This window comes from Arvicola amphibius, chromosome 3 (assembly GCF_903992535.2).
Source record: "Arvicola amphibius chromosome 3, mArvAmp1.2, whole genome shotgun sequence".
NCBI classification, from domain to species: domain Eukaryota; kingdom Metazoa; phylum Chordata; class Mammalia; order Rodentia; family Cricetidae; genus Arvicola; species Arvicola amphibius.
In genome coordinates this window covers 146479554-146505337 of record NC_052049.1, presented here as the reverse complement: position 1 = coordinate 146505337, position 25784 = coordinate 146479554, and the positions used below count along the sequence as shown (strand labels likewise).

General features: G+C 44.2%; 1 protein-coding gene across 5 annotated transcripts in view; it reads right to left on the bottom strand.

Moving 5' to 3' along the window:
* Positions 1 to 25784, bottom strand: part of Cilk1 (ciliogenesis associated kinase 1) — a 64449-nt gene that overhangs the window by 15622 nt on the left and 23043 nt on the right. For all 5 annotated transcript variants that reach the window (XM_038321794.1, XM_038321793.1, XM_038321797.1 and 2 more), the window contains 6 exons: positions 25428 to 25700; positions 20859 to 20913; positions 15929 to 16050; positions 15024 to 15103; positions 4809 to 4941; positions 1900 to 2071 (listed from right to left, as the gene is read on the bottom strand). In XM_038321794.1, coding sequence (XP_038177722.1) covers positions 1900 to 2071; positions 4809 to 4941; positions 15024 to 15103; positions 15929 to 16050; positions 20859 to 20913; positions 25428 to 25528 — 663 coding nt within the window. In that variant the 5' untranslated portion in view covers positions 25529 to 25700. The remainder of the gene's footprint in view (positions 1 to 1899; positions 2072 to 4808; positions 4942 to 15023; positions 15104 to 15928; positions 16051 to 20858; positions 20914 to 25427; positions 25701 to 25784) is intronic.

Genomic DNA, 25784 nt, shown 5'->3' with positions numbered 1-25784 from the left:
GAAATCTGAGAGACAGCGGGAAAGACAGTGACTCGCCATCAGCTCAGCTTGTTTTACAAGCTTTACAGGAGACTGTCTACCTCGCAAGGACAGGGGATTGAAGTCCATAGCATTTTCCCTGCTGTGCTCCCTGACACACGGGTTTTGGAAATTGCTAGCATGGTATCTTTGAGGGGGAAGACCAAATAAAATGAAGTAAAGCAAAATACCTATTCCTGGCCCAGTAGACCTGTGAAACTCCATGTGTTCCTGTATCGCCAATGACTAAATATTTACGCTGAGAGGACTAGCACAGCTGTCCTCTCCACACCCCGGTTCTCACGCTTCACATCTGGGGCCCTGGAGGCTGGAGGGAAAGCTGGGAAATCTGAACGGAGAGGCTCGAGGCTCCTCCAGTCCTAACACAGTATCTGTTCTGATAGAATTTTGACCCCTCCCTGGAGCCAGCAGGCACCATGTACATCATCCACTCAGACAGTTCTTGGGTGAATGCTGAGTGTCCTGAAATAATTCAATATAAATCTTTCTCTTAGAAATGTCACTGTCCTTAAAAGACAAAAATAGGACATTTATTTTAAAATACAGTAACGAAAAATGTCGAAGGCCACCAGCGGGGTAGATATGGATACAGAGAGGAAGGGAGCCAGCAGAGGACTTGGAAAGCCTTATCATTAGAAGGGTGGCAGTAATGACCCATTCAAACAATTTTTAAAAAAAAATTAACTTTTTCTAGCATGTTTCAGGCCCTAGATTTGAAACCTAGTGCCTCACGCAGATACACATACATGTACAAAGAAAAAAATGGGGAAGAGAGAGAAGAAAGAGAGAAGGAGGGAGGGAAAATAAAGATCGAATTCATAACAGCAATAGTACTGGGAGCTGGGGAGATAGAGACAAGACGAATCTATTAAGAGCAAAGAACACAGATACAGCAGAGACAGGAGAAGCAGTGGGGGGGGGGGAGGAGTGCCACTGAGTCCTATGGAGGAAGAAGGGGTCTTGACGGTCACTAAAGAGACATTCACTCAGGCGAGACACAGAAATGGGACATTCCAGGGTACAGAGCCAGGCTGGGCACTGCAATGAAGCAAGGAGTTGAGGGGCTGGGCAATGAATGAATACCTTCAAGCAAGGACCACATTATAACCAGGAAGGAAAATCTAGTTACAGACTGTCAGAGAGATAAGCTGGAGGGAAAAGCCTGGAAAGTGGGGGGGGGGGCGGGCAAGCAATGACGCCCACAGTTCCAGCTCTGACTCTGCAAAGACAAACAGCCTCAGCTGAGCATGGTGGGGCACGCCTTTACTCCCGGCACTTCAAAAGGAGGCAGAGGCAGGCAGATCTCTGTGGAGTCCAGGCCAGCCTGGGCTCCATGGTGAGACCTGGTCTCAAAAACCCAAATCCAAACTCAAACCCAACAAACTCCAGAGTGATATGACACTCAGTCTCAAGACTGGCCCTCTAGGGACTATGATGAGACCACAGATAGAAATAGGCCATGAAGAAAGGAAGCAAGTTAAATGGTAAGCCCTGAGCTTCAAGGGATTTCAGTCAGAGGTGATGGAGCAAGAAGAAAGGCCCCAAACAGCATTAAAGATCTGAAGAGCTGTACAGGAGAGAGAGAAGCAGGGGTGCAGATTGCCTTCGTGCCCGTATGAATGGAGAAATTCTGTAAAGGGATGAGATGATATCAAGAGGAAGTAGAGAGAGGCATGACAAACACCGCAGCTGTAAGCAGAAGGAAGAGGAGAAGCTGGCTTTGCTAGAGGACCTGGGTAGAGGAGCGCGGTCAGGGTCAAGAGAGAGACTGTAGAGCAGTCTGGCGTGTTGGTGCTGCACAGCACTGTGGAGAGGCAGAGCAGGAAGCTGCTGCTTATGGCTCATGGTCTATGGCATTACCTTCTTCGGTGTTCCCAACACTTGGCAAATTTTGAAAATCGTGTCAATTTCACTGGCCCCAGGGAAAAGAGGCCGGAGGGTGTACACCTCTGCCATGATGCAGCCCACTGCCCAGACATCAATGGGGGAGCTGTAGTTGGTAGACCTCAGGAGTACTTCTGGAGCCCTATACCTGAAAAGAAAAAGTTAACAGCTAGCTATTGCTTCTACTGCTCAGAAGGTAAATTCATTAACAAGTAACTCTTAATTACAATATATATATTTTCATAAATCCAGTGTGATACATGGGCTTACAAGGACTTGACAACTGTTATGGCCAATAATAAAAATAATAGTTTTAGGGTTGCGAAGATAGCTCAGTGGGCAAGGACCCTTGCATGTAAGTATGAGGACTTGAATTCAAATCCCTAGCACCCAAATAAAAAGCTTCATGTGCCTGTTACTCCAGCATTCAGAAACAGAGACAGGGGAGTTCATGCACTTACAGGCTACCCAGCCTAGCCCAAAAGGTGAACTTTTCAGCTCACTGAGAGACCCTGTCTCAAGGAAATAAGGCTGACAGTGATAGAGAAAGACACTCAGTGTCCTCCTCTAGCCTCTCCATAGGTGTGAGCACCTACATAGTCACTTGTATGTACTACACACATATACAATACATACACTCTATACACACATGAAAGAGAGAGAAGGAGGAAGGACAGAAGAGAAATAAAAGAAGTTGAGATTTACTCTGTCTTCTTAAACCTTTTCCATTTGTGACTCTACTTCACGAGAAATTTTTATACCTCCTCAGGTATAAAGGTATATTAAATAGGCATAAAAATTTAAGAAATTACATTTATTTTAATCAATTCTGTAGTGTACATATAATTTTACTATTTATTAAAGATGAAAGCAAAAATTTACCTAATGATTTTTTTCCAAGACAGGGTTTCTCTGTGTAGCCTGGTTGTCCTGTAACTTTCTATATAGACCAGGCTGGCCTTGAACTTAGATATCTGCCTGCCTCTGCCTCCCGAGTGCTGGGACTAATGGTGTGCACCATCACATCTGGCGAGATAGAGTGTTAGGTAGCCCAGGCTGGCCAATATCACTCTGTAGCTCCTCCTGCCCCCATCTCCCAGTGCTGGAATTACAAGCATGAGCCAGCACACCTGGTTTAATGAGGTGCTGAGGGTTGAGCCAGGACTCGATGCATGGTTGGTGGGCACTCTATTCACTGAGCCATAGTCTCAGCCCCATCTAATGACTTTCTTTTTTTTTTAAAAAAATATTTTTTTATTATGTATACAACAGTCTGCCTCCATGCATGCCCGCACGCCAGAAGAGAGCACCAGATCTCAGTACAGATGGTTGTGAGCCACCATGTGGTTGCTGGGAATTGAACTCAGGACCTCTGGAAGAGCAGCCAGTGCTCTTAACCACTGAGCCATCTCTCCAGCCCCGACTTCCTTTAAATGAAACTCAACTAGCCAATCAAACACCAACTTTAAAAGCCAAACACTCTACCACAATCCAATCCAAAGAGATACTGGGAATGGTAGGAAAATATTAAAAGTCTCTGTTTTCTACAGTTAAACTATTATGTTTTTCTACAAGAGCAAAGAGTCCATCCACATCACTGCAGTTATACCATACGGTAGTCTTGAATCTGAGCTGCAAGGCTTTGGGCAGCCTCACTGGTACTGCGTGGCTGGCAGCATACGCACTGAAGAGCACACACGCCATGTTCGGACCCAAAGCAGCAGTGAAGTCCTGCATGCAACCTGGGGTCACAGCCAGCAATTCTGGCTCATTGCACCGTTGAGTCTGAGTTAGTTCTCAGTTGTACATTCAGAAGCCTTTCACCATTGCCCGATTTTTCACAACCCCGCATTCGGTTACCTGACCACATGCGGGACTGCAGCCCACAGTTTTAAAAGCTAGACTCCACTCCCCCCGAGTTGTCTACTAAGCATGTGTCTACAGGAGTCTCTTCCTCCTTCTCTTCCAATGCCTTTAAAGAATTCTGAGTGGGGGTGTGTGCACAGGAGACAGGAGGTGTTGGGTCCCTCTGGAGCTGGGTTACAAATGTCTGGTTATAAGCCACCTGATGAAGGAGGGGGACTGCACTTGGGTCCTCTCCGATAACAGACAAACTCTACTGTTCAGCCACCTCTCTTGCACACACGAATCCCCTCTGCATCTTCAGAAACACAGATGGAATTGGGTGGGAAAAAAAAGAGAGAGCAGGGAAGAAGGTTTTGGGGAAAATACCCTCAGAAAAAACTTTCATACAAAAATTATTTAGACAAGGGCTGGAGAATTGGCTTGGCCATTAAGAGCACAGGTTGCTTTTGCAGAGGAACCGGGTTCAATTCCTAGCACCTACATGACAGCTCACAACCATCTGTAATTCTAGTTCCAGAGGATCTGACCACTCAGGCACCAGGCATGCACATGGTACACGTACACACATATATGCAGGCAAAACACTCATACACATAAAATAATAAATCTAAAAACTTTAAAAATTATTTAGACTGTGGACAGCATGTTGGCTTTCCTTTTAAAATTGCTAAATTGCTTTGAACACAAGCTTATATCTTAATTCAGTAACAAAATACCTGCAGTATTTGAACTATTTGTGTCTTTTTAGTGAGAAGTTAGTGTTTATGATTAATGCTGTCCTCAGCATAAAGTTTTATTGTTTCTGTTGTTTTGATTTTTTTTTTTTTTTGAGACAGGGTCTCACTAAGTAACCCTGGCCAGCCTGGAACTCACGCTATAGACCAGGCTGGCAAGGCACTCACAAAGATCCACCTGCCTCCTGGGAATAAGAAGTGTGTGTCACCACACCTGGCCTTATGTATAAACTGTATCTTTTGAAAGAAGCACAATTAAGTAATTTTGAGAGAAAAAGCCTTTACCATCTAGTAGACACATAGTCTGTGTACGGAGGTCTTGATCGGATTTCTCGGGCCAATCCAAAGTCTGCAATTTTCACAAGTTCTGGTCCCATGCAGAGGAGGTTCTCAGGCTTTAGGTCCCGGTGGAAGAAGCCTGCAGAGACAGTGAAGGAATCCAAATGCATGCTCCTTTCTGTACTACTTTCTGCAACTCTAACATCTGACAACATCTGTAACAAACAACTCTAACATTGGCATTAAATGTATACTGTAACTATAATAAATATACACACACATATAAAATCAAAAAAAAATTTTAAGAGACAAAGGATTAGCTGGGTGAGGGGGAGTACACCTTTAATCCCAGTATTTGGGAGGTACAGGCAGGCTGATCTCTATGAGTTTGAGACCAGCCTGGTCTAGAAAGTGAGTTTCAGGACAGTCAAGAGAACACCTGGTCTTGAAAAACCACAACACACACACACATGCACACACACACACACAGAGAGACAGAGAGAGAGAGAGAGAGAGAGAGAGAGAGAGAGAGAGAGAGAGAGAGAGAGAGACAGAGAGACAGAGACAGAGAGAGGGAGGAAGGGAGGGAGGGAGAAAGAGAGAGAGAGGATTGATGGATATGGTCTACTCTGACCTATGATTCTGATATGGCCGTGACATTGTTTAAGAGTATTTACTAATTTGCCCAATGTGTAGCTCACATCGTGAGGAGCAAAGATCACTCAATGAATGAGAGAGGTCTCAGCCTCAGTGGTGCTGTGGAGATGCAGCAAGGATGATATTTAATGTGAGAGTCTACCAGGCACACACAAACATCCAGTGACTAGCAAACCCAAACCACCTCCTGCCTGAGGTACCACCCACAAACATCACTCAGGAAGCTTCTCCATCTGACTGGAAGGCTTGAATGGGAAAGACAACTTAGTTGATGCCACTGACGGTGTTATTAGTTATGAGTTATCATCTCTAACATTATATTCTGTACCATCCTTGAAAGCTGTATCCTTAACAGGATCCTGACTGGATGTCGCCATTTTCATCCCTGCATCAGCTTGTCCAAAACTACCTAAAAACAATCTCTCCTTCTCAAACTCTAATACTATCACCAAGTACCCGGTAGTTCTGTTGAATCCATTCCTTTGATAGTGATGGGCAGGTCCTGCATTTCCTTTAGAATACCTCCTGGCCTTTCTCCCTTCCACTCCGCCTTCCAACCTGCTCTCCCGGCCTGGGACTACACCATCGCTTTTTCTTAGTCTCCTTCCTCAGCTTCTTTGAACTCTACATATTCTAGTAATTTAAACACTGTCTCCCCCACAACACACACAGAGACATACAGACACACAGACACACACACCCCTTTGCCATAGCCTCTTTAAGTAATTTAATAAATCTGATCTCTTTTATTTCTACCTAAAGAGATAAATGTATTTTCTAACTGGGGAGAGAACTCTGTGGTAAAGGATTTGACTAACATCCATGATGCCCTAGGTTCAATCACCCATACTGCAAAGCGTATTTCCCAATACTGATCACCAGTTATATAGAGTGTGTTTCACTCAGGTGAAATTCGTCATTCTCTTTAAGTTTACTGTGGAGAATGTTAAGTTACCTGCTGTGGGATAATCTTTTTATACACTGCAAAGATGTGTCACTTGGATTGGTTTAATAAAAGCTGATTGGTCAGAGGCCAGGCAGGAATTATATAGGCAGGACAACCAAACTAGGAGGATTCGGAGGATGATGGGAGAAGAAGGGTAGAGTCAGAGGAGATGCTAGCCAGCCGAGGAAGCAGGACATGCAGAAATGAGGTAACAAGCCACGAATCACATGGCAAAGCATAGATAAGAAATATGGGTTAATTTAAATGTAAGAGTTAGCTAATAAGAAGCCTGAGCATTTATAATTAATATTAAGTTTCCGAGTCAGTTATTTGGGAAGCAGCTGCCGGTTATTTATTTGGGAGCAGAGGGTCCGGTCAGGAAAACTCTGCCAATGTTTACCCCCTTAATAATGTGCCCTTGTTCCTTTTTATCTATATCAATCCCAATCTTAACCATTCTCCAAGGTTTACTGAGTTGTCCTTTGTCTAAGAATCCACCTTATAGGTGGGTAGTCATGGCACACGGCTTTAATCCCAGAACTCAGGCCAGTCTGGTTTACACAGTGAGTTCCAGGACAGCCGGGGCTATACAGAGAAACCCTGTTATCAACAAACCAAAACCGAACAAATGAACAAACATTTCACATGCTGCCATTCTTGCATTCTTCCACTCTGTCAAGAAATATTTGGCGCCATAACAAGTAATGAATTGGGCCCTGTGGATTGAAAGTCACCTAAATGTCATGGTTCTTGGTCTTTCCTTCACAGGGAGAGCAGACCTTTCCCCTGATCGTGTGTAGAGTTCTACCGTTTACAGATATGGTCACCATTCTCGCTGAGTAGAGAGAAGCACTTTAGCAGTCAAGGCCTTTTACATGTCTGGATGCCTCGCCTGCGAGAAAAAGCGTGGCAGTCTCACAACATACGGCTGATGAGTGAACTGAGGGAAGAGTGAAGGAACTTCACAGTGACGAATCTACATGGACCAAATGCGCAGGGCCAAGAGAGCGGGTCAGAGCAGTGAGGAGGATGCAGGACAGAAAGTCCTAAAAGACAGCAGCCGAGAGCGGGGTGACAAGTGCAATGGCTCACAAGCAGGGTGGGGACAACGAGGGCTCACTGTTGGATGTCCACACGACAGAGGGCATTCCTGGAGCACTAAACAACCAGCCAAGGCTATTTTCCAAGCTTGCGTCTGCTCTAGCAGAAAGTAATTGTGATATATTTACATGTCAAAATGCAGAATATGCAATGAATGATGGAAAGTAGCAATGGTTTAATAAAAGGGCATTCCTCTGTGTTTGTTATCTGGGAGACAACTGGGCTTAGCATCAGGTCAATTTCCAAATGCATAGTTGTATAGCATAATGATGGGTCTGCAGACCAAGTGGCTGGCTTAGCTGAACTCTACGCCTACATGAAGACTAAGGCACAAAAATGATCACAGACATTCAGGGAGAACACAGGTCAAGAGTTAAGAAGCACTTCCTTCACAACACAGGGCCACCTGTTGCACATCTCAAGGAACTGGGATCAGAGTCAGGTCTGGGTTAGACAGGAGACAGACACAGCAGGGTGTCTGTTTTACAGCGTACATGGATTTGTAGGTATCAGTTCGTGCACTGAGACTCACTTAGACTTCAGGGCTTCATCTTTATTCTGCCACCGTCCTGACACAGACCCGATGGCCTTCCATAGACCAATTTCAAGAATTCTAACGAGCTTTGTAGTAAACCAAATACAAATAATTATAAGAACCAAACTTGAGGTTCTTAGCTTACGAAACTTAGAGCAATTCAGTATCAGTCAAGAACGGCCTTTCCAATAAAAGAAAAAAATCTGACATAGCGAAATCCAGATGGTTTATTATCAGCCCAGAAAAACATTATCTGCCCACCAGATGAGTGGTGTCTGTTCTAAGTCTTGGTATAACCGAGTCACTGTGTTGGGAACCTTTATTCTTGCAAACACTTGCCAGTTCTCAGAAGGCCTGGCTGTATGTACCTATCTTGGAAATGAATTAAGAATTATGCAATTATTAGAATCATCTTTTGTCAACCTACCTAGGACCCTTGAAAACTGTGAGACAATTTCTCTCCCTAAAAATTCAAGCACTCTAAAAACTCTCCAGTGAAAGAAGAAATGGCAGGCATCCTTTTCTTACTGAACAGATGGGAAAACCCAGTCATGGGCAGAGGGCAAAGAAATGCTCACAATCCCACCAAAAAAATACGTCACAGCCTAATGGTGCCAAGCACTACTCTCTCCCTCTCGGCTCCCACACCTAAACCTTTGTGGCTTTGATCCTCTCAAGACCAGATCAACACTGAGTCTCCTAGTAGAATTTCCCTTCCTCCTCTAATTGGGGGTAATTATTATTTATAAACTTATGTGGCATTTCTCTTACAGTGACTCATTTGTTCTCCAACATCCTCCACCCATGGCAACTCACTCCGTCTAGAACACCTACACCAGCTCCCATCTTCTCCAGTTCAGTTCGTCCTATCACACTGGGGCTCACACGAGCATCACTTGAACACACCTCCTCTTTTCTGTGTCCACTGTGAGCCACGCTCTTCTGCGCACCCAGCACCCTCCCCCGACAGAAGGCTTCATCCTTTCCCTCATGGCTTACTCGTCTTAATTCTAGTTTCACAGAGAACATGCACATGAATCAAAAGGGGGATGAGGAATCAGACCCCTCACTTATTCCTCTAAGTAGGTTCTTTTCATACGTCATCTGTTTCAGTGAAACATGACTATTTCCATTTAAAGAGACAATGCAGCTTAGGATGTGAATGTGTAGACCAGCAGGAACGCCTAGTCATTTAACCCTCTGGTGCCTGAGTTTCCTCATGGGTGAAATAGAGCCTAGCATAGCTCACAGGCTTATTTTGCAGGATGAAACACACTGCATCCATAAAGCTTTTAGAGGGTAGTGTCCACACATGAGTCCCTTGCAAGAGCCCGTCATGTGAATGGCTAACAGAAAGTTCTCTCTGGCAACCTCCCCCAAACCGTCAACGTGGGCTTGTGTATGTGCTATCATTTTTTACAGATAAGAATTAAAGCTTGTGAGGCTAGTGACAAGTGCCACTTGTGAGGGGGTGGCACTAGAACTCTGCTCCGATTCCTGCCTAGGTCTGTGCTCTGCTGAGGTGTGCAGTGTGGCCCATAAGCCCCCTTCTGCCTCCTGACTTGACAATGGGAATCCTAACTGTGCCATTAGACATCATGTGACAGCAGAGTTCTGCCACAGTAAGAACCTTCCTGTTCAAATGCCTTCCGAACGCAGAAAAAAGACCCTTCATTTAAGTTCAGGATTCCACCTGCCTGCTCAGCAACAGAAGAGTTTCCTCTTCCATTCTGACAGAAGATTTTCATGAATAACTTCAAGGAAGAAAGGAAAACCAAGGAAGGCTCAGAAGACTTTCCCTTGTCCATGTTTTATTACTGATGATACTGATTAAATAAGAGGAAATGATTAAAGAGTAATTAAATATGATTCACATAGCACATCTTCCTGCTGTAAAGGTGATTTCAGATAATTTTCATTCTCTTTTCCTCCCACCCTTCCTTGAATCTAAACCTATAGTGCTCACATCGAGAGAAAAAGTAGGCCACAGGAGCGGCGGCAGGTGGGTAGAGAGGGCTGTGCCAAGGTCACAGGCTTAAGACAGTGGGGAGGCTCAGAGACACAGCATCCCCTCCAGGGCAAAACACCACCCTCTAAACCACCAAATGCATTTTCAGCACCTGATGGGGAAGCGGGCTCTGGAAAGTCATAAGGGGTAAGGTCAGGGGGAGATACACAATTTGTATTATATTCCTGCAAGGACATGTGCTTTGGCATTGTTCAGACAGTATCAAGTACGGCCATGTGCTCTTGCCCCATGGGGGTAAAATACTCAGTGACATGAACTATGGCCATAGCAACTACATGCTGTGCTGTGCTTCCCTCTCCGAGGAGTAGACTCCCCAGGGGCAGACTGTACCTTCTCACTGTGAGAACGAGCTATGGGGAAGGGCTGGAACCACTAGACAGCTCTATGAAGTGTGTCAGATAGTCCTTTTGTCACAACAGGAGAGGGGTACATGTGCACGTAACTAACCAAAGTCATCAACACACAAACCCTCTAAGTTAAAAACAAAATCAGATTTATTTATTAGTCGTGTATGTGTACAGGTGTTACCAGGGCATGCGTGTGGAGGTCAGAGGGCAACTCACTCCATTGAAAATGAACTCGGACTACAGGGAAACCCTGTCTCGAAAAACCAAAAAAAAAAAAAAAAAAAAAAAAAAAAAAAAAAAAAAAAAAAAAAAAAAAAGAAAATGAACTCGGTTTGCCAGGCTTGGTGGTAAGTGCTCTTACCCACTGAGCATTTCTCTGGCCCCAGACCCTTGTTTTATATATTTAAAAACAATGTAACAAACAAACAAACAAAAGGAGCCAGGACTTGAGACTTTAGTGTCTACTCCATTACCACCATTACCATCTGCTTCCTCTAAGCCTCCCCAACAGTGGAGGGTTGCACTCCTCCACTAAGCCACGGCTGCAGTGAGATCTCTGCAGAGCTTTAAGCCTCTCAGAGATGCAGTTGCCTCTTCTTTGAAAGCCATAGTTACTATCTGTTCTTTCTACCTGTGAAGTGGATGAGAAAGTGAGAAAGGTAATGGATGAAGTTAGCTCCAATCAGAACTGGGCGTACAGCTGTTTGGAAAAATGTCCGCCATCACCTCTGGGGATGGCCAGGGTAGTGAGGCTGTGAGCACAGCCTAACTGCCTCCATGATGTGGGAGGGTCTTCTGTTTTGTGTTGATTTCATTGGTTAATAAAGAAACTGCCTTGGCCATTTGATAGGCCAGCCCTTAGGTGGGTGGAGTAGACAGAACAGAATGCTGGGAGGAAGAGGGAAGTGAGGCAATCGCCATGCCTCTCCTCTCTGGGTCAGTCGCCATGGAGCCAGCCGCCAGGTCAGACATGCTGAATCTTTCCCGGTAAGACACCACCTTGTGGTGCTACACAGATTATTAGAAATGGGTTAAGCAAGATATGAGAGTTAGCTAATAAGAGGCTGAAACTAATGGGACAGGCAATATTTAAATGAATACAGTTTGTGTGTCGTTATTTTGGGGCATAAGCTAGCCAGGCGGCCGTGAGCTGGGCGGCAGGAACACAGCCCGCTGCTCCCCACTACACCTCCACAGCTGAATCTTCCTCTGCAGTCTTTGCACACACACTCTCAATGTGTAAGGCCTGAAAGTAATGGTAGTACAGAGCTCCAAAGGACTCTTGAAGGGTGCTAAATTGTTAGCTCAAGATAATTACACCACTCGGGAGGCAGAGGCAGGCAAATCTCTGTGAGTTCGAGACCAGCCTGGTCTACAAGAGCTAGCTCCAGGACAGGCTCTAAAAGCTGCAGAGAAACCCTGTCTCGAAAAAACCAAAAAAAAAAAAAAAAAGATAATTACACCAGCTGGGTGGTGATGGCGGCGCACGCCTTTAATCCCAGCACTTGGGAGGCAGAGGCAGACGGATCTCTGTGAGTTCGAGGTCAGCCTGGTCTACAGAGTGAGTTCCAGGACAGGCTTCAAAGCTACAGAGAAACCTTGTCTCAAAAGAAAACCAAAAAAAAATTTAAAAAAAAAAGAGAGAAAAGATATTTACACTAAATCTAGTAATTGCCAAAAAGGTTCAATCCAGTCTCCTTACTGAGTAATGAATCCATTTGTTTGTGCAATGTTTACAGTGGCAACATCCATAGACTGAGAATGTATGGGCTTCTTCCAGTGCCTACATGCTAAGATGACCTCAAATGACCTTCTCAGAGCACTTCTGTCTTCTCCCACAGATGTCCATGTCTTGGCTACGTATTCATGGGAAAGTTTTCCACCCAGCCTCATCTGATCTGCAGTGAGAACCGGCGAGGCTCCAGGGAGATTACTGCCTCTAGTCACTGCTGCTTAACTTTTCACAAGCTCAGCGAAGAGGAAAAACACAAACAGAGAGTTTCCTGGAGGGCACACAAGTATGCTTCCCTTTGGACATTCTAAATCTCTCTGTGGAATACCCACACCATCCCTGAAGTGAGTCACACTGGGGCAGGGCAGAAATGTTTTCTCTGATCAGGTGACAAAACTGGCCTATGCAGCCTGTCACGTGTTCGTATAAAATCACGTGGCACACTATCCCCTGCAAAGGGTCCACAATAAAGTGCTTTCCTGGCCAGGGTATCAAGAATAATTCTGGGCCCAGTAAGATGGCTCAGCAGGTGAAAGTGCTTGCTTCCAAGCCCGATGACGTGAGTTCAAAAACCCATGTGAAGGTGGATGGAAGGGGATTTATTGCCAGACGCCTGCAGCTGTCCTCTGTACCCATGCTGTGACACATGTATGTGCATGTGTACACACACACACACACACGCACAAATTAGATAAATAAATGTAAAACGAAGGTATTAATTTAAAAAATAGTAGTTTTGCTTTTGGTAACTAGTCAAGTTTTAAATCAAAAACTACACATGTTCTAACTGATTCTATTTCACATTTTCCATTGTATAACAAGCTCAGAAACAAATCTGTTGTCTGCTTCTTCTACTGAAATAAATTTGCTTGCATACTGGACAAATCCTCCAAACAGTATAGGCTATTACTAATGCTGTTGGTTACCCTCCATAACCAGAGTATAAGACCCTGTTGCTGAAGTCACCATTTACTTACGCCATCAAACATGGAGAAATCAAGCTAGTGTCAACTAGAAGCTTAAACCCTGCAACCTACAACCATGACCTGCCTTCAAAATACACTGGTGCAATAGTGGCACAAAGGTAATGGGAGCAACCAACCACTGTTTAAAAAATGAGATTTAAGGCCTGTTCTATGAGATGGAACCCACACTTGATACCACAATGAGGCCAAGAAACTAAGACTAGATAGGTCATGGGCCCAAGAGGAGACCCTACTACTATAGCAATAAAACAACTTGGAATGACATATTGCTACATGTACCTAGATCAGTGTATGGTTCATCCCTCATTGGAAATGCTTCTTCTTGCAATAGATGGCAACTAACACAGAGACCCACAACTGGACAGTGTGCAGACAATGGGAGACCTTGGAGTATTCAGCCCTGAATGGGATGTCTTTCATCAAACCCTTCTCCTCAAGGCTCAGGGGTCTATGCAGAGAGGAGGCAGAAGGATTGTGAGAGTGAGAGGTGGGGCATGACTCTAAAGAAACAGCATCCTCAGACGCAACAGGGCTGACACATACCATTTCAACGCACAGAGACTGTGACTGCACACAGAAGACCTGTTCAAATCCATGACAGACAAAATCTGAGCAGAAATGGACACAAAGACCCAGCCCTCCTTAATCAAGGAGCTACATGACACTCACTGAGTAAGGGAAAATCAATCTTTTCCAGTGGAGTGATATATCAACCACACTCCAACTCCAGCCTATTGTTGAGGTGCAGGTGGACAATGCAAAACAGATTCCACATTTTTGTGTGTGCTTTTTTTTGGTTGTAATTTAGTAATAGTTGACTTTTTTTGAGAAAGAAAAAGAACATAAAATTGGGTGGGTAGGCTGTCTCGAAACCCCCCCCCCCCAAAAAGAAATTGGGTGGGTAGGGAGGTGAGGAGGATATAGAAGGACTTGGGGGAGGGGAAAGAATATGATCAAAATATATTATATGAAAACATTTTAAAATAATAAGTAAAAAAAAAGAATTGGGCATAATATGACTGATCACTTTACATTCCTACTACCATTCCCACCCTAGTGGACTATATCCTTTCTTTTTATTTTTCTTCAGGCAGGGTCTTACTATGTAACCTTGGCTGGCCTCAAACTTGCTATGTAGACCAGGCTGGTCTCAAACTCACAGAGCTCTGCCTGCCTTTGCCTCCGAGTGCTGGGATAGAAGGACTGTGCCACCACACTCAGCCATCTTCCCTCTTAAACCGTGAGCAAGAATAAATGCTTGATTTCCCTAAAAAATGAAATAAAGAAAAAGAAAAAACCAAAAAACAAAAGAAAGGAAAAGAAAAAGAAAACAAATAAAGAAGGGAAGAAAGAAAGAGTGGCTTTGTCTTCCTGTCTTGTTTTGCTTTTGCCCCTTCTTCAGTTGGCTAAGTTTTAATTTATTTTGCTTTTCTATATTGTATAAAATTTTAGGACACTCTGGAATATAAATGATATAGGAAAATGAGCAGCACAGTGCAGAGATGCTAGTGTGGGCTATGCACAACACATGACTACCTCAGAATTCTGATCTGAGGTCTACTGTGGGCTTCACACAACACATGATTACTTCAGAATTCTGACCTGAGGTCTCTTGTTGATACATCAGAAAATGGTGGGAAATAATTTCTAGATCTATATATAACTAACAAGCTCAGTGCTAAAACTGAAGAACACACACACACACACACACACACACACACACACACACACACACACACACAAGCAAATTCAGAAATCAAAATCCCGAGGGAACATCCTCCGAAAGCCATTGTCAGCTTGTCAGCTCTACAGCCATTAATACTTCCTGTGTTATCCACCTGATGACATTTCACTGCTATTCAGAAACACAATATTGCAAGTATCTTACCGTGTTTATGAATGAATGCCAGTCCTTGCAATATCTGATACATTATATTCCGTATAGCAGACTCTGGAAACAACTTATTTCTGTATGGGCCAGAAGAAAACAAAGTTAAAAGGCTGAGTTTCTGTAGTAAAAGGAAACTACTCTATTATATAGTATGAAATTAAGAAATTTTTATCAGATCCTTTGATGATAAACAGCAGAGAAAAATAATCTCTTTTTGATACAGTGAAGCTAAGTGATAAACACCAATTCTATTAAGCTCTATTATAAAAAAGAATAAACTTTTACAATAATAAATAAAACTGTAACACTGTGTTTAAAAATAAGCTAGACATGGTGCCCACACCTGTAATCTCAGAACTCAGAAGGTTCACATAGAAGAATCTTGAGTTTCAGGCCAGCCTAAGAAGGAAACTTTCTCAAAACAAAACAAAACAACAACAATACAAAATGAATTTCTATATTGCAAGCTGCTTCCTGGGAGTTGTCTCAAGGCTCCCGGGCACGGGAATGTGGTTGGATCCTTCACCTAGCTGGCAGATTGTCATGAAATCCACAGGCATGGCTGTTGAAGGACTACAGAAAGACCTAGAAAAGTGAAGTAAGCGAAGCAAAAAATACATCGCCTTTGCAATATTAATTCATAAGAATGTTCTGACTATGAGACTGGAAAGACGGCTCAGAGGTTAAGAACACATATTGCTCTCACAGAGGACCCTTGAGAGTTCAATTCCCAGCACCCATACTGGAGTGGCTCGCTGTAACTCCAGCACTAGTGGGGAGCTGACACCTCTGGCCTTGGTGGGCACTCACACACATATGCATGCCTACACGTATAATTAAAAAGAATAAAAATAAATCTCAAAGACACTTGGTTAAAAAGTAAGGTCATGACTAAGGCACACCGTTCTTTAATGAGCTGGTAAAGGTTTTCCTTCATGTACTCGAAGATGAAATAGAGATGATCGTTTTCCCTGATGACTTCTTTCAGCTTTACAATGTTGGCGTGATTGAGCTTCTTTAAAGACTGAAACAGGCGAGAAAGAGAAACAAACAAAATCAGAAAACAAGTGTCTCTAACAGGGAAAGCCGCCCTAAGCACAATTAGAAAGGGATTTCTATTTGAGAACGCAAACATGGCATGAATTACATCTGATTGACAACTTAGTAAACAGTACTTCTCTGAAGTCAACATAACTTTATCTAGAAACATGACTTTGATGAATTGACTAGAGGGTAGGCATATGATCACTAGCTGGTATCCCTGGCTGCACCCAGCCTGGAGCAGTAGGGCAGGACTATTTTTGTGGCAATAGGCCCAGGCTATTTTAGGCTCCCTCCCTCCAGATCATGGAATTCAGGCTGTGAAAGAGGCTAGAGGGGAACCAATAAAGAAAGCCACGGCTTTAAATCTTCCAGTGCTGGAGGATGCAGCCGGTTAAGGGTCCAGACAGCAGCCTGCAGACTCGGTCAACAGGAAATGCCTCAAAGGACTGAGGCTGATAGCCTGATTCTCTAGACTTTCTTCAGCCTCATGTGCCTGAGACAAAATGCTCCTTCTTACAATGTGTGTTGTGGGAATTCATTCCGCCAATAGTTTTGGGGTACTGGTCTTAGGGTGTGGCTTCTGTGTGTGGATACCTTCTCTTAAAAGGAAAAGGAGGGGGCTCTCTCGCTTTCCTATGTGTTGGCTGGAGACTGGATTGCTGAATCCATTGGCCCCAGGGCAGAACGGAAGACTGTGGTGGTTCTCTACCTTGTTTTTATTAGTAAATGTCCCTTAATAAATCTTTGTTATCCTTTTATTTGAGCTCTTGTGGCTTCACATAACATTGCCTGCAACTGTGAGTTCTAATTACTGGGGCAGGAGTAGGGTAGGGACGTGGGGAGGGGGATGAAGACATCGGTAACAAAGGTGAGAGAGTCAGGCAGAAGCCGAGAAACATGGACATGATTCAGAAGATGATACTTCTGATTACTCCTCGTACACATGTAGTTTTCTAAGGCCATTTGAGTGTAGCCCTGTACATACGACTTTCCATAAACACCACCTGCTAACGATGAACAAAAGCGCTGTCCTGTTAGTGACCAGCAATCAGTATCTAGAGACACCCAGTCATTGGGAGGGCTACCTGGATGATCAGAATTTGAACCTTAAAAAGTCTTTGCCCCTACAGGGCAATGAAGTCAATAATGACAAATTATAGAAGGTTCTCTTATCTTTTCATTAAAAAGAACATCCTTTTAATAAGACAAACAGAATGTGTGCAGAAGGAAGAGTTAAAGTGAACATCCAAATCCCGAAGGATCCAAATATCAGACCTCGATCCACGCAGCTCAGAAGAGAGAGGAAACACAGGTAGTGGATGAAGCCCAGGTTCGGCCCTCAGGCTGTGGTCTGTCTGAAACATGACTGACAGGCCGAGGCCTAGGAGCAGCTTCGAGCTCCAATTTTAGTGAGGCTATTGAGCAAGATACATTTTCTGTCCATCTAATCTGTAGAGTTCATAGAATTTTACAGTATTCACTTTACAAAGATTTCCAGAAAGAAGCATCTTATGTGGTCATAGAAAAGTTCCTGAAGGAGTAGAGACAAACCACTTGTGTAAGAGCAGATAAGCATCAGTAGTGACCTAAAATGAACCAATAGTTCCCACAGGGACATACGCCACAGATGAACCAATAGTATCAATTTTGACCCCTTCAGGAATTGGTCAACACTTTCCTCCCTGTTAAAACTATAATGTATTATACCCTAAGAATAAGCCTGGTGTAAGGCGGTGTCTGATTCTCAGAGGCCAGCAGCCCAGCTGGGAGCATAGCATATGAATTTAAAATGCATGTAATACATGGCTTGGCTCGGTGGCATGTGTTGCACGCCTTTGATCATATAGCAATTGGTTGGCAGAGGCAGGTGGATCTCTCTAAGACCAAGGCCAGTCTGAATTACACAGTGAGACCCTGTCTCAAAATCAAGCAAATAATGAATGTAACAAATAAAGAAGACATATTAAAGGTCAAAGGTAAGGTAGAGACAAAAGCACATGATAGTTAATCCTCACTATCAACTTGATGGGACTTACAATCACTTAAGAGAGACACACCTCTAGGCATGACTTTGAGGGAGCTTCCAGAAACACTTAGCTTGAGAAGGAAGACCCACTCTGAGTGTGGGCAACACCAGGCTTGAGGTCCTGAACAGAATAAAAAGGGGAAAGAGGAAGGCAGGCTTGATGATGGATACCTATAATGCCAGTATTTGGGAGCTGAAGGCAAAAAGAACCAGGAGTTCATGGCCAGTCATGACTACATAGTGGACTTGAGGCCAACCTGATTACATGAGATTTTGTATCAACAAAGAGAAGGAAGAGAAAAGGCAAGCTAATACCAGCATTTATTGCTCCTCCTCCTGATACAGATTTGATACAGAACAATGGCATCACTCTTGCTGTATACTAGTATCTTGATGATACTAGTACACTGTGCATCTCCTCAACCTGTGAACCAAAATAAGCCCTTTGTCCCTGAAGCTGAATTTGTATGAGTATCAACAAAGGTAGGCAGGCAGGGTGTGCATTTCTGGGATAGTCAATGTACAGGGTGTGCATTTCTGACAAAGTCAATGTACAGTCAGTTGGCAGGGTGTGCATTTCTAGGAGAGCCAACGTACAGTCAGTAGGCAGGGTGTGCATTTCCAGGAGAGCCAACGTACAGTCAGTAGGCAGGGTGTGCATTTCTGGGAGAGCCAATGTACAGCCAGCTGGCAGGGTGTGCATTTCCGGAAGAGTCACGTATAGTCAGTTGTACAGAAAAGTGAAAGTTTACCATCCAAACCGAGGGCACCCACAAAGCTTCATGTCATCAACAGAGTGCCGAGGGTCATGCTTTGCTCTTTACCCGTGATGCTTTGGGATCCCAGAGCTTTTACTCTCTGAGGAAGAGATTAGCATATTACTGGAGTCACTGGTGAAATCTGCCCACTACCTGTTCTTGGAGGGTCCGAGAGCTAGAAGCGGATTCTACAGATGAGTATTTATAATCACTTTCATGACAGAGAATACTACTCTTATGATTCTTTTTGTACTTTATTTTATGTGTGTTGGAGCCCCGAGAACTGCTGCAGTTCTGAGCCATCCATGTGTGTGCTGGGAAGGGAACCAAACTGGGCCCTCCATAAGCGCAAGTGTTTTTAGTTTCTTAGCCATCTCTCTAGCCCTGAACATCTTGAACCTTAATTAAGCTTAATGAGTTTTTTTTTTTGGGAGGAGGGGGAGTTCGAGACAGGGTTTCTCTGTAGCTTTGGAGCCTGTCCTGGAGCTAGCTCTTGTAGACCAGGCTGGCCTCGAACTCACAGAGATCCGCCCACCTCTGCCTCCCGAATCCTGGAATTAAAGACATGCACTACGACTGCCAGGCCTAGTTAAGCTTAATGTTACAGTCTCCCATCAAATACATACTATTTTTCCCACTGAAAGACTTGCAATAATATTATATTCAATTATTATTTTTATATGCTATAATTTTTTCTTCTTTGTTTTTCTTTGTGTGTGTGTGTGTGTGTGTGTGTGTTTGAGACAGAATCTCTCTAGCTGTCCTGGAATGTGTTATGTAGACCAGGCTGTTCTCAAACTCACAGAGATATACCTGCCTTTGCCTACCGAGTTCTGAGTTTAAAACTGTGTGCCACCATGCCTGGCTGCTCTTCTTCTACTTTAAAAAACAAAACAAAACAAGGTCTTACCATGTAGGTTTGACTGGCCTGCAGCTCACTACAAAGACCAGGCTGGCCTTGAACTCCGAGAGCCACCTGCCTCGGCTTCCTAAGTGCTGGTATTAAAGTCATGCACCATCATACCTGACAGAATATTTTCCACTTGTTACATACACAAACAATATTTTTTGGTTTATGGAGTCTAAAAGAGTTATGACCTTGCCCTTTATGAACAAAGTATGTGTGTCCCTGCTCTAGACTGTACTAAAGGGCTGGTTTCATATCCAACTGGGCTTTTCAAACAGCGGTGAGTGAGAGGCCTAACAATGGATGAATCTCCCTCCAGCGCACAAGGAAAAGCCTAGTGGTCAGTCTACCTGTGGAGATGTTCCAGGAGGACTAAAGCAGAATGGAGAGGAGAAAGGAAGGAGAGAAAGAAAAGGGAACAAAAGTAAAGGTCAAGGGCTGGGTTGGACCTCTGCTCTAGAGCATCCGCCAAGTAGGCACGAGGTCCTGGGATTGCGCACCAGCACTGGACAGAAAAACAAAAAAACCAGGCATGGTGGAGCCTGTAAATCAAAGCAGCTGGGAAGCTGCAGAGCTAAGGAGGATTTCTAGCTCAAAGCCAACCTGGGCTACATAGGCACACTTCGTCTGGAAAAAAGAAAGAGAAGGAAAGGAACAAAACCAGTGAAGACACACGCTATGCAACGCTGACAAAGCGCTATGTTAGGCAAAGGATCCATCACACACTGCAACAGAGTGCAAAGAAACGCAAGAGTCACTGCTTTGTACCCAGGAAAAACAAGCTAGAGGGAGACAGATCTTCCTGTGCCTCAGTGGATAGGGATGACACCTATGGAGGCAACAGTCCACCAAATCAACACTTACTCAAAGATACTGTTGAAGAAATCCATCAACGACAAAAGTATTCTAGTAATAATACATTCATTAAGTAATGCAGTGATTTTCCACTTTCGGATACCAGCTGTATCAGATCCTTTCTCTTTCATAGCATTAACGAAAAAATGCAAATGGATGACTACTGCAACTCTAAATCTAGCCATGAATACAGCTGTGCTAAGCAGCCAAACAGAACTATTCCCTGGTAAATTCATAAATACCTTAACTTCTCGAAGGTTCATGCATTCTTCCCAGGAGTAAAACTTTCTTTTCATTCTGAAAGAGAAGAAAAAGAAATAGCATGCTTATTGCGAGTGACAGGCCGAACACCATTTCTTAAAAATGTTTTCATCCAGGGCTGCAGAGGTAGCTGTGCTAAGAGCACTGCATGCGCCTGCAGAGAACACATGCAGTCCCACACCCATGCAGGCAGCTCGAATTGCCTGCAACCCAGCTCCAGGGGACCCAATGTCATTTTCTGGCCTCTGGAGGCACACATGTGCACACATGTTACAGCATATATGAATGCACACACAAATAAAAATTAACTTTTTTCATTCTAAACCTAACCAATGTTGGTTTCAATTTTTATAAAATATTATACCATCTAAAGAAGCTCTTATTTTAAAAAACATGGTAAGACAGTCCAATCTAAGCCACTAAACTTCCCAGCTGCAATAGGAACCTGGCGCACTGCTGGTTTTTGGTCAGCCTGACACAAATCCAGACATTTCTGGAAAGAAGGACCCTCAACTGAGAAAACACCCCATTAGAGTGGCCTGCAGGTAAGTCTGTGTGTGGGCCACTGTCTTGATTAGTGATTGAGGCTAGTGGGTCCAGCTCACTGTAGGCATCCTGAGCAGCTGGTTTGGGTTGTATAAAAAAGCAGGCTGAGCTGAGCAAGCCACAAGGGCAAGCCTCCTCTCTGGCCTCTGCTTCAGCTCCTACCTCCAGGTAGGACTTCCTTCAGCCATGGAGTGTGACCTGAGAGTTGAATAAAGAAATAAGCCCTTTCCTCCACACCAGCTGGTCCTGGTGTTTATCACAGCAACAGAAACCCTAACCAGGCTACCTGGTGTAGCACAAAGAGTCAGGTCTGCTGTCCGACTCTACCACTAACAAACTAACTTGGCCCAAAGGCAACCCCCTCAGGTTTCTTCTATCTAGGCCAGTACCGGCCAACAGAACTTTTGTTGTCGGTGGAAATCTTTGGTGATGTCCACAAATACAGAATAAGGCAGAAAGTGCTAGTTAAGTGCTATAAAAAGAGAAGGGAAAGGAGGAGGAAGAGGAAGAGGAAGAAGGGGAGATGATGAAGGTGGGAGGGACATACATTGGGAAGGTCCATGGGAGAGTTGGGAATGGATAGGACCAAGATACATTGTACATATGTGTGAAACCTTCAAAGAATCAATTAAATAATAAGTTAATTATGTGGCTATATTGAGCTAGTACCCCACAGAAAGTGGGTTTTAATGTACATGCAGATCCAGATATGGTATCTTACCATTTGCGGTGGCTGAAGGAGATGTCTATGCCCAATGGTCTAGAATACTGGAATACTTGGTCTCAAGTTGGTGGCTGTTTAGGAAAGTTTAGGAAGTGTGGCTTTGTTAGAGAAAGTATGTCAGGCGGGTGGGCTGTGAGGTTTCAAAAGACTTGCCCCATTTCGGGTGAGGACACTTGGTTTTTTGTCTGTGGTTCCAGATGTAAGCTCTCGGCTGCTGGTCTGCTTGCCTATAACCTGCTCCCTCAGCTCCGCCACCATGGAAGTAAGAATTACTAGGCACCTGCAGTAGGGCCAACCACAAGATGATCTGGGCAGAAAGGAGTTAGGGAAAAGTTCACGGCACTGAAAGGCTGGAGAGGAGAACAAAGAGGCAAGAGGGCATCGATAAGAGACAAAGCTAGGGAAACAGGCCAACCGCGTTAGAGGTCACAGAGTTTGATGACTCTGAAAGCAAGCGATGTCACACTGGACTCTCCCAGGCTTCGGTGTAGGAAGTTCATTTAGAAGGTGATTCCCAGAAGCCAGGGCAAAGGGCAGCAAAACTAAGGGAAAGTTGAAGGATCAAGTAAAAGATACGTGAGTGTGCTGGTGCCAAGAGCAGTGACTGGGCCCAGCTCTGCTGTGGGCACTAAAGGCAGAGGAGACTGGAGGAAGTCAGGACAGGAACTCAAACGAAATGGAGACCTGAGGCAGGAGCTGATGCAGAGGCCATGGAAGGCTGATGCTTACTGGCTTGCTCCATCTGGCTTGTTCAGTTTGCTTTTTTTTTTTTTTTAAGAACCCAGGACCACCATCCTAGGGTGGGCACCACCCAGAATGGGCTGAACCTCTCCCATCAAGTTCTTATATGGCTGCCTACAACCTGACCTCATGGAGGCCTCTCTTTTTTCTTTTTATTCAAAGATTTATTAATTATGTATACAGTATTCTGCCTGCATGCATCCCTGCCTGTCAGAAGAGGGCACCAGATGGTTGTGAGCCACCATGTGGTTGCTGGGAATTGAACTCAGGACCTCTGGAAGAGCAGCCAGGGTTCTTAACCTCTGAGCCATCTCTCCAGCCCTGGAGGCATTTTCTTAGATGAGGTTTCCTCCTCTCAGATGATGTTAGTTTGTGTCAAGCTGACAGAAAACCATCCAGCACAGGGCTGCAAAGAGCAGGAAGACAAGGAGAATGTTTAACACTAGTGGTTTTAATGAACTGTCTTTTCAGGTTGGTATGAGAAGTGACATGACCGGAAGCCAAGAGCCCTATAGAGGACCTGGTGGTCGGATGGTAAATGGTAATAGGTTGGAAGTGAGGTTCTAGTAGGAATGGAGTAGGTAGACCAGATGGACATTTAGTACAATGGACAGGACTGGATGAGTGGAGGTGAGGTGTAAGTGGGAGCGAAGTCAAGAGAACTCAGGCTTTGAGCTGGCTGGAGATAGGGAAACCAGAGTCATAAGAAACACTACACTTCTGTAACACATGCTTGGGAGGCAAGGCATAAGACTATGGATTCAAAGCCAGCCTAGACCACAGAGCAAGACTGTCTCATAGAAACAAAACAAAGATAAGAAGGATAAACATGTCTGGAATAAAAGTGGAACGTGCTATGCTGGATGTAAGTTCAGTTTGGATGTAAGAATGATTCGTAAAGGGTTACAGGACTTAGTGCCCAGCAGGCAGACTCTAATTTGGTCCCCAAAGACCTCTATCTTCGTCTATTTATAACTGTGCATACCCTTTCTCCTTCAATAGCTTACTTCTGGCCAGTAAGGGCACATCATTTTGAGAGGAAGTCATTTCTATGACTGTTTTGTAAGAGTAAAAAGATCTGACTTCCATATAAGAAGACTTTTTCTTAAAAAATTATTTATTTAATGTATACATGTACAACAGGGCACTATGTATAGTATGTGTGTGAAAGTGGTCACAGAAACCAAAAGAGAGTATTAGATCCCTTGGAACTGGAGTTACAGGTTGTTGAACTGTGTAGTTCTGCTGGGGCTGAATTCCAATCCACTATAAGAGGAATAAGAGTCTTATTTTTTGTTTTGTTTTTTATTTTTTTGGAGACAAGGTTTCTCTGTAGCTTTGGTGCATGATCTGGAACTAGCTCTTATAGATCAGGCTGGCCTCAAACTAACAGAGATCCACCTGCCGCTGACTCCCAAGTGGTGTAGGAGGTCCTTCTATGTGTTGCCTTCATTGGTTGAATAAAGAAACTGCCTTGGCCTTTTGATAGGGCAGCAGCTTAGGTAGGTGGGGAGGCAGAATGGAATGCTGGGAGTAAGAAGGGCAGAGTTGAGACACCATGATTCTCCTGCCCAAGATGGACGCTGGTTAGACTCATGTCAGTTAGCCATAGTCAAGTGGCGATACACATTAATGGAAAGGGGTTAAACTAATATGTGAGTTAGCCAATAAGAGGCTAGAGATAATGGGCCAGGCAGTAATTTAATTAATACAATTTCTGTGTGGTTATTTTGGGGTTAAGCTAGCTGGGCGGCCGGTAGCCGGGCAGCAGGATGCAGCCCGCTCCTCATACTACACCCAAGCGCTGGAATTAAAAGCGTATGCCACCACCGCCCGGCTGAAATAAGAGTTCTTAACTGCTGAGCCATCTCTCAGTCCCTTACTGCTTTCCTACTGCCTATATCTCAATGGTGCAAGTCACCGTATTGTGAACTACTCTTTGGAGCAGTCCACATGGCAAAGGACTAAGAGGCAGTCTCCGGCTGACAAGTAGCAGAGAACCCAGACCCTCAGGTCAACAATGTACAAGGTTAACTGCAACCTAAAGTCACAGGAGTGAGCTTGGAAGCAGAGACTTTCTCTGCCCAGCTGCCAATAACACCATAGTTTTGAGCAACATTTTGATTGCAGCCTCAGAAGAGACTTTGGACCAGATAACTCTGCTAAGTTGTGCTGACCTGCAGAAACTGAGATAGAAGGTGTGTATGTTGCTCTAATCTATAAGTTTGGAGTGAATTGCTATACGGTCACAGGTAACTAACGCAATAGGTCTGAACTTTGGCTGCAAAAGCTAAGTATGAGGTAGGAGTGACACAGACAGCAGATATAAACACATTTCCTCTTCTGGAAAATGAATTAAACCTCATCAGAAGTCGTACAGTTTCTTTATGACTTTAGAATCATCACTTAATGTTCTTGATGGCTCCCATCCGTTCCCCTTTAGAAATGTTTCAAAGACAGGGAATGGACAGAATAGAGCTGAAATCATCGTGATAGGCAGTCCTGACCATGAGCTCACAAGAGCAAAGAAGGAACTTACTTTTTAATGGCAATTAGTTCTCCAGACTCAATGCTTCTTCCCAGCAGGACAGAACCATAGGTCCCATCCCCAAGCTGCTTGATCGTTGTGTATCTATTCATGATGCACCTGCTCTGTCAGGACACTCATCTCAGGGCCGAGATGGTCCAGTCCTGCAGCAGTAGCAGGCCTCCCCAGACTGTAACCAGATTTTTCGATGGCAGCACCAGCACAGGGTATCCAATAGAACGTGATTATCTCCCAAATACATATTTTCAAAGGTCAGTCTTCTGCCTGTAGAAAAACATGGAGGATTAGGTCAGGTGCCAATGAACATTTTGGATCTGCATACTTTTGTAGTCTAAAACAACGGTCAGT